Source organism: Chiloscyllium plagiosum, unplaced genomic scaffold (assembly GCF_004010195.1).
Source record: "Chiloscyllium plagiosum isolate BGI_BamShark_2017 unplaced genomic scaffold, ASM401019v2 scaf_10860, whole genome shotgun sequence".
NCBI lineage: Eukaryota > Metazoa > Chordata > Chondrichthyes > Orectolobiformes > Hemiscylliidae > Chiloscyllium > Chiloscyllium plagiosum.
This window is the reverse complement of record NW_025210945.1, coordinates 6,534-16,142: the sequence shown is the minus strand read 5'-3', so window position 1 is coordinate 16,142 and position 9,609 is coordinate 6,534. Positions and strand designations below refer to the sequence as shown.

Here is a 9,609-nt window from a genome sequence, read left to right as displayed (position 1 = left end):
CCCAGGGGGAAAAGACTTTGTCTCTTTATCCTATCCATGCCCCTTTAACCTCTATAAGGTCCCCCCTCAGCCTCCGACGCTCCAGGGAGAATTCCTAAATATTTGCTGCATTAACACTGATTTGCGAACGTTTGGCACCTTGCCCATCTTTGAGGTTACGAACTAGGAATTATGTGGCGAATGTTTTATTAAGTTAGCCTCAGAGACACAGCAGCAGAACCCTTCCGATGGGACCTGTGCGTGACATAGGTACTGTCCTTCATGCCATATTATAACGGGAGTTTCCTCAACGCGAATTGGCTGTGAGGTGTTTGAAGATGTGAGACCGTTATTGGTAGAATGTGAGCTTTCTTTTACCTGCTGGCTATAATGCGATCCTGGTCTCATTGGTTTAAATGGTGTGACCGTTACTCGATTTTCCAAGAATGCGGGATCATTTGGGAATGAAGCTATCGCGTTATATCAGAACAGATTGCATAATACCCAGATCAAAGTCTCTGTCTTTCTCTTTCTTGAGAGAGAGAGAGAGAGAGAGAGAGGTCGCATTTGATGTCTTGTTAACTTAAGCAAGCCTCAGCAAGATTAGATTAAAGGTCCCCAGAAACTTTGTTGTAACTTTTACAGGGTTAACTGCGTGGGTTAAATGTTTTTGCAGTGTGTCTTGTGTTGGCTTTGAGACTCTTCTTAGCTCTTTTGATCTTTTTTTATTTGACATTTTGCGATCTCCGTCTGCATGAGAGCTGCTGATCTGTCGCCAATCTGCCGTGTATACCCGTTTCTGTCCTTTAAGCAAAGCGCAGACGCTCAGTGTGATCACCTTTTGTGTGATTACTGACTCCCTACAGTACAGAAGCGGGCCATCGCGGCCCCATCAGGTCCACGCTGGCCCTCCGAAGAGCATCCCACTCAGGCCCACTTGCGAACCCCCTCTGGGACCCCCTGTTCCCCCCTCTCTCCAAGGCCAGCACGCCCTTCCTTAGATATGGAGCCCCAAACTGCTCACTTGATGAGCTTTTGCTACCAACTGCATGGAGTCTGGTAAAACCTTTTCTCTCAGAATATCAAAGGAATTCACAATTGCAGCTATTGTTCAGAAGAGCTAACCTACACGATTCTATAAAACAAAGAATTATGGGATCGTAGAGATATTAAAGGCCATCAAATCTGTATCAAGAGACCTACACTCAATCCACGCTAATCCCACTTTCTAGTACTTGACCTACCTTGCTCTGTCTAAGCGCTCGGTGTTGTATATTTTCTTGTTCGATGTGAGCTTTCTGTGCTACAGGCAAAACAAAGATTTTCACTGTAATTAGGTACACGCGACTACAATAACTCAAATCAAATTTGAGCGTCACGACATTGACCGTGGCGCGGATGATTTTCACAGACAAGTCAAATGAAGCGAAACCAAATGCTAACGTCGATAGTCATCTGCACCGCAGGGCCTAGGATTGAAAGACCGTTAAACAGGGGTTACCCGGCGTGGGGAGGCTGGTTATAAATTACAGCTGACGTATGGAACGTCAGATGGTGACTCTTTCACATCGCCTCGGCCGTGGACAGAGACACCAAGCTCAGTCACAACGCCCTTCAGCATGACGAATTTCAGCTCCTTCCCCACCAAGGGTTTAGCCTGTTACCCCCCAGCTCATCCAACAGGAGGGCATGGTCTCTGCTCGGAATGAGTTGTCACTGATCCTTTCGTGAGAGTTCGTAGATGCCACCAAAATTGGAGGGTGTGGTGGACAGCGAAGACGGTTACCTCAGATTACAACAGGATCTGGACCAGATGGGCCAACGGGCTGGGAAGTGGCAGATGGAGTTTAACTTAGATCCTGCATTTTGGAAAGGCAAATGACTAGACCCCTAGTAGTTGAGTCCCTCCAACTCTAGGGAAAAGCTTCTCTTTATCCACCCTGCCTGTACCTCTCGTGGTTTTGTAGACCTCAATCAGGTCACCACTAAACCTGCGTCTTTCTCATGAAAATAATCCTAACCTACCCAACCTCCCCTCATAGCCAGCACCTTCCATACCAGGCAACATCCTGGGGGACCTCCCCTGCACTCTCTCCAAAGCATCCACGTCCTTTTGGGAATGTGGGGACCAGAACTGGACGCAGGATTCCAAGCGCAGCCGAGCCAAAGTCCTATCCAACTGGACCATGAGCTGCCAACTCTTGTGCTCAGATGAACGCAGCTCCCCCCCGCCCCCCCCCCCACCCACCCCACGCTCCTGATCTTCGTGCACACTTATTCTGAGTGCCCTTCTCTTTTCATGTGTTTGTGGGACTTGGGCGTCGCTGACTGCCCAGCGTCGATGTCCCATCCCCATTTGCCCTTGAGAAGGTGGTAGTGCTGTTGTCCTCCCGGGCCTGGGCAGGATATAAGCAGGTCCAGGCAGTGGGTGGTGGAGCGGGAGGAGCCAACTGTGTTGACTGTGTCCTCACGCCCGGGGTGCCCTCGGAGACAGCGCTGTCTCTCCCTGACTAACTCTTTTCGTGTTTCTGTAGAACCCCCCCGCACGACGTTACGGGAGGACAGAAGAGGATTGTCGGGAGGAGTGACAGCTTGCATCGTCCTGGTCGTCATCTTACTCCTGCTCCTGGTCCTCAGCTACGTCTGGAAACTTTATAAACGTAACGGCAAGCAAGGCGAGTGTGTGACGCCCCGGGGGGGGCACTGGGTCGATGTGCGTGTCCATGCACACACCGCCGCACCCACAGCAGCGTGAGACATGCAGAGACATACATGCATGGCAGTTTACACACTCACACACACACACACACTCACACACATTCACTCACACACTCAGACACATGCACACACTCAGACACAGACTCGCACACACATTCACACACTCAGACACAGACACTTGCACACGCACACTCAGACACATGCACACACTCAGATACATACATTCGCGCACACTCACACTCAGACACATGCACACACTCAGACACACACACTCGGACATGCACACACTCACACTCAGACACGTGCACACACTCGGACTCACACTCACACACTCAGACACAGACATACTCGCACACGCACACACACACTCAGACACACACACACTCGCACACACACACTCACACACACACACACACTCGCACACACACACACACACACTCAGACACATGCACACACTCGCACACACTCAGACACGCACACACACACGCACACACACATGCACACACACTCTCACTCACACATTCACACTCACACATGCACACTCGCACACTCAGACACACACATTCATACTCTCTCACTTACACTCGCTCATGTGCACACACACATACATGCTCACATGCACACTCGCACACTCACACGTACTCTCATTGACACAGATACACACACGTGTGCATTGACACAGGCTCCTGCAGAGGCAACATGCATCAGGACACAGGAGCAGGAACAGGCCATTCGGCCCTTCAATCCTGCTCTCTTGTGTAATATGATCACGGCTGATTATCCAACTCAGCCCCGTGTTCCTGCTTTCTCCCACCCACTCCCATACCCGTTAATCCCTTTAGCCCTAACAGCTACATCCAAATGCTTCTCGGAAACACTCAGTATTTTGGCCTCAGTCGTTTTCCGTATTGTAGGCGCCCCACTCTCTGGGTGAAGACATTTTCCCTCATCTCCTTCCCAAACGGCCAACGCAGCATCGTTAAACTGTGACCCCCCACCAGCCTCCGGTCCTGGCTCTGACTTATCCTGGTACAATGTTCCAGGTTTCTATGAGGTTCCACTCCCCCTCTCCTCCAGTGAACTGTTAAAATTAAAAGTGGAACTTGGAGGGAGGTGGGCAGGGGTTACTGGCTGTGCCCAGTATTTATTGCCCCCGTCCCTAGTTGCCCTCTCCCCACCCCACCCCGAGAGTGTGGGGGAGAGCTGCCTCCTTGACCCGCTGCAGCCCACGTGCTGTAGGGTTAGACCCACGATGTCCCCGAGGGAGGGAATCCCAGGATTCTGACCCAGGAAGGAACGGGCCGATGGATTTCCGAGTGAGGGGCTCGGAGGGGAACTTGCTTGGGGCTGGGTGTTGGTGTTCCACAGTCCGAACCGATCCAGTCCCTCTCCATTTGTCAGCCCCGGGAATCAGTCTGGGGAACCCTTCGCTGCACCCCCCCCCCCCCCCTCCCCCTCCATCACCGGAACATCCTTCCTCAGATAAAGGAGAACCCCCCCCCCCCCCCAGACCGCACCCAATACTCCACGGGTGGCCTCACCCTGTGCGTCCCTGCTCCTGTGTTCCAAGCCTCTCGCTGCGGAGGCCAACATACCAATCAAAGCTTTGTTCTTTGAGATCAGATGTGCCAAGAACATATCTGGCAAGATGTTTGCAAAGTCCATCTTGACTGCAGATTGCAGGGAACTGCGAGAGAAGGTGTTGTGGGGCCCCTGAATGGACCTCTCAAATTCCATATCTAATGATTTTTTTGCATTCCTCACTCTGCCCTATAGAACGTAGAGCATTCCAGGCCCTTTGGCCCCTCGATGTTGGTGCTGGCCTGAGGAACCAATCTGAAGCCCATCTAACCTACGCTATTCCATTCCTCGCCAGGTTTCTGTCCAATAGCCCTTCAAGTTGGCGAGTTCTCCCACTGTCACAGGAAGTGCATCCCACCCCCTTACTACTCTCTGAGTAAAGAAACTACCTCTGACATCTGTCTTATACCTATGCCCCCTCACTTTAAAGTTGTGCCCCCTCGTGCTCGCCATCCCTATACTTGGAAAAAGGCTCTCCCTGTCCACCCTATCTAACCCTCGGATTATCTTGTATGTCTCTATTAAGTCACCTCTCAACCTTCCTCTCTCTAACGAGAACAGCGTCAAGTCCCTCAGCCTTTCCTCGTAAGACATTCCTTCCATACCAGGCAACATCCTGGTAAATCTCCTCTGCACCCTTTTCAAAGCTTCCACATCCTTCCGATAATGCGGTGACCAGAACTGTACACAATACTCCAAGTGTGGCCATACCAGAGCTTTGTACAGCTGCAGCATGACCTCCTGGTTCCGAAACTCAATCCCTCTCCCAATAAAAGCTGACACATCGTACGCCTTCTTAACAACCCAGTCAGCCTGGGTGGCAACTCTCAGGGATCTATGTACATGGACACCGAGATCTCTCTGCTCACCTACACGACCAAGAATCTTACCATTAGCCCAGTACTTTGCATTCCTGTTACTCCTATCAACCAATGATCTTTGAACAGTATGATCTGCCTGTACAACACACAAAACAAAACTTTACACTGTACTTAGGTACATGTGACAGTCAAAAATCAGATGAAATCAAAGTTAAAATATTGATCAACAAAAATCATAGAATAGAATCCCTACAGTGTTGAAAAAGGCCATTTGGCCCAACATGTCCTCACTGACCCCCCCCCCCCCCCTGCTGAACAGTAATCCATCCAGACCCATTCCCCTACACCATTACTCTACATTTACCCCTGACGTTTGCACATAACATAGGACACTACGGGACAATTTCCCATGGCCAATCCACCCAAACCTGCACATCCCTGGGCACTATGGGACAATTTCCCATGACCAATCCACCCTAACCTGCATATCGCTGGAATGTGGGAGGAAACCGGAGCACCCGGAGGAAACCCACGCAGACACGGTGGGGGGGGGGATGTGGAAACTCCACACAGAGATGGGAATTTACCCGGGTCCCTGGTGCCATTGTGTCTCTGGGCCACCATGGGAAAACCCGAAGACACCCGATCAGCAGTACAGAGATACACGATTCCTAAGAAATTGATTTTAGCAGTGCGAAACCTCGGAATTATTATGGAACTGGCAGGCGTCCAGCTTAACGCTTTATTGGAAAATTCTACGCAGGATTCTGGGAAGAAGTCTGCACCAACATCTTCATGTTCACCGCCCATTGACAGACACGCGCGCTCACTCTCCTGGTCCGATACTGTGCAAGAGGTTAATTACTCTGTAAATCTCTCCAACTCTTTCCCCGAATGCAGTGTTCCACCGAAAGCAGACGCAGCGTCAGTGGATTGGACCCACGGGTGCAGCGAGCCATGCAGGTAAGGAGAGGCCACACCATGGGCCAAGTCACCCATTTCCGCCCCTATGTCTTTCTGCTCTCGAATTTATTGAATGCTGTTGGAGACCCAACACGAAGCTGAAATTTCAGGATCCATGACGTGATAATTTTCTTGTACTTGTGAACGACTACTTTATCGGGTCCTGCTGGAGGGTTAGAGACAAGATTAGAGTGCGGTGCTTGAAAAGCACAGCAGGTCAGGCAGCATCCGAGAGGCAGGAAAGTCGACGTTTCGGGCAAAAGCCCTTCATCAGGAAGACGTTTGCCCGAAATGAATATTTTATACTGCGTTCTGGTTTATCAATCTTCTCACAGACTGGAACCCTTCGTAACGAGGGACTGACTGTAGCCTTGAAAGGGGCGAAATAACTCACTCGAAAGACATTTTGTTTTTTTGAGTTCAGAGATTTGATCTGCTTTATAGAAGGGGTTAGATTCACTGCAATCATGTGATATATCACCCAGATAGAGTCAGAGGCTTGTACACCACGGAAACAGGCCCTTCGACCCAACCCGTCCATGCTGTCCCAGATATCCTAACCTAATCTAGTCCCATTTGGAGTCAGAGAGATATACAGCACGGAAACAGGCCCTTCGACCCAACCCCTCCATGCTGTCCCAGATATCCTAACCTCATCTAGTCCCATTTGGAGTCAGAGAGATGTACAGCACAGAAACAGACCCTTCGGCCCAACCCGTCCATGCTGTCCCAGATATCCTAATCTAATCTAGTCCCATTTAGAGTCAGAGAGATGTACAGCATGGAAACAGGCCTTTCGGCCCACCCCGTCCATGCTGACCCAGATATCCTAACCTAATCTAGTCCCATTTGCCAGCACTTGGCCCATCTCCCTCTAACCCCTTCCTATTCATGTCCCCATCCACCTTTTCAATGCCGTCATTGTACCAGCCTCCACCACTCCCTCTGGCAGCTCATTCCATACACGTACCACCCTCTGGGTGAAAACGTTGCTCCTTAGGTCCCTTTCCTGCAAGAAAAAAGCGGGCAACATCCTTGTAAATCTTTTCTGAACCCTTTCAAGTTTCACAACATCTTTCCGATAGGAAGGAGACCAGAATTGCACACAATATTCCAACAGTGGCCTAACCAATGTCCTGTACAGCCGCAACATGACCTCCCAACTCCTGTACTCAGTACTCTGACAAATAAAGGAAAGCATACCTAACACCTCCTTCACTATCCTATCTACCTGCGACTCCACTTTCAAGGAGCTATGAACCTGCACTTCAAGGTCTCTTTGTCTATTTATCCTATCCATGCCCCTCGTGATATTATGAACCTCTGATGCTCCGGGGAAAAGACCATGTCAAATTGAATCCCGATGTATTAAAACTACGTGCCATTGGGTAAGAGTTGTCTGAGAGAATTCCCTGTTCCCAAACCTCCCTTGGGTTTCGTGATGAGTGGCCAAGGATAGACTACTGAGAGCTCTGAAGAGGCCATGGTCTGAGGTAACAGATGAGCAAGACGCACAATGACTATTGATCAGGCGTTATTACAAGGACCTTAGGGAGCAGCACAAATCCAGCTGCTCCCTCTAAACGCTGGAGTCGAACTTAATCTGCAACTCTCAGTGTGCATCCGGTGAAAACCTGGAGCTCACTGTTTTGTGAGCTCTAACAACTTCCCTTACACTGCAACATTCCCCACAACACCGTGTCCCAGACTCAGCCCAGGAGGTGTGTGCTGAAGGACAGTATACCTCCAGTACACACTCGCCAACAGTATCCCACAGTACTGGAGGGGCCAAATGGCCTTCCTCTGTTCCTACAGGGGTGGGGTGGAGCTGATGGCCCAGTGGTACTATCGCTGGACTGTGAATTTAGGCAATGTCCTGGGGAATCTCGCCACGGCAGATGGTGGAATTTGGGCTCCATTAAAATCGGGAATGAGACCTGTAGTGGTGGCCATGAATCTATTGTTGGAAAACTCCATCTGGTACACTCCTGTCCTTGAGGGAAGGACTCTGTCACCCGTATTTGGTCTGGGCCGACATGCGACTCCAGACCCACAGCAATGGGGTTGACTCTTAACTGCCCTCTGGGGCAATTAGGGACAGGCAATAAATGCTGGGCCAGCCAATGTGACCCTCATCCGAAGAATAAATACAAAAACTAAATACGCTCCCTCCAACTCCAGCAGAGACAATAGCACAGCAGTATTAGTCAGTCGCTAAACTTTTCTTTCTGCATTTTATTTGACAAGTCTCCTTCCACCGAAACAATAACGCCAACTTCAGACCAGTGTCCTCCCAGAGTGCGAACAGCAACGTGTACACAGACGGCCCGCCGAAAGACACGTTGTCTGCCTATCCAGGTAACGACACAGGCCGGGGACAGTGAAGATGTTTCCACATCAACGTTCACAAAGTCAAAACATCTTGTAGCCTTCCAACAGCGCGGCACTCCCTCAGCACTGACCCTCCGACAGTGTTCACTACCTCAGCACTGACCCTCCGACAGTGCCCACTCCCTCAGCACTGACCCTCCGACAGTGCCCACTCCCTCAGCACTGACCCTCCGACAGTGTCCACTACCTCAGCACTGACCCTCCGACAGTGACCACCCCCTCAGTACTGACCATCCGACAGTGCGGCACCCCCTCAGTACTGACCCTCTGACAGTGCCCACTCCCTCAGCACTGACCCTCCGACAGGGCCCACTCCCTCAGCACTGACCCTCCAACAGCGCGGCACTACCTCAGCACTGACCCACCGACAGTGCCCACGCCCTCAGCACTGACCCTCTGACAGAGCCCACTCCCTCAGCACTGACCCACCAATAGTGCAGTACTCCCTCAGCACTGACCCACCGACAGTGCGGTACTGCCTCAGCACTGACCCTCCGACAGGGCCCACTCCCTCAGCACTGACCCACCGACAGTGCCCACTCCCTCAGCACTGACCTTCTGACAGTGCGGTATGTCCATGAAATTCGAGAAAAGGTGAGGTCTTGCTTCATAACATCGTTTCCCTTTACCTTGTTGGTAATGTTGGAAAACATTAAGATCGGTAAGTCCCCAGGGCCAGACCAGATTTATTCCAGGCTGCTCTGGGAAGTGAGAAAGGAGGTTGCTGGCCACTAGCGAGGATATTTGCCTCCTCACTCTCCACGGGAGTCGTACGGAGGATTGGAGGGAGGCGAATGTTGTTCAACTTTTCAAGAAGGGGAATCGGGAAATCCCTGGCAATTACAGACCAGTCAGTCTCACACCTGTGGTCAGCAAAGTTGTGGAAAGAATTCTGAGGGATAGGATTTATGACTATTTGGAAAAGCATAGTGTGATTAAAGGCAGTCAGCATGGCTTTGTGAGGGGCAGGTCATGCCTCACAAATCTTATTGAGTTCTTTAAGGTGGTGACAAGACAGGTCGACGAAGGTAGAGCAGTGGATGTGGTGTATATGGACTTCAGCAAGACATTTGATAGGGTTCCCCATGGTAGGCTCATTCATAAAGTCAGGAAGTATGGGATACAGGGAGATTTGGCTATCTGGATTCAGAATTGG

The 9,609-nt window shown here is 50.7% G+C and overlaps 1 protein-coding gene across 1 annotated transcript in view; it reads left to right on the top strand.

Moving 5' to 3' along the window:
* Positions 1-204: 204 nt before the first annotated feature.
* The window catches only part of LOC122546980 (T-cell surface glycoprotein CD5-like), a 10,638-nt gene continuing 1,233 nt past the window's right edge, over positions 205-9,609 (top strand). Inside the window, exons 1-4 of the mRNA XM_043685581.1 lie at positions 205-249; positions 2,514-2,654; positions 6,000-6,062; positions 8,310-8,420. Coding sequence (XP_043541516.1) covers positions 228-249; positions 2,514-2,654; positions 6,000-6,062; positions 8,310-8,420 — 337 coding nt within the window. The 5' untranslated portion in view covers positions 205-227. The remainder of the gene's footprint in view (positions 250-2,513; positions 2,655-5,999; positions 6,063-8,309; positions 8,421-9,609) is intronic.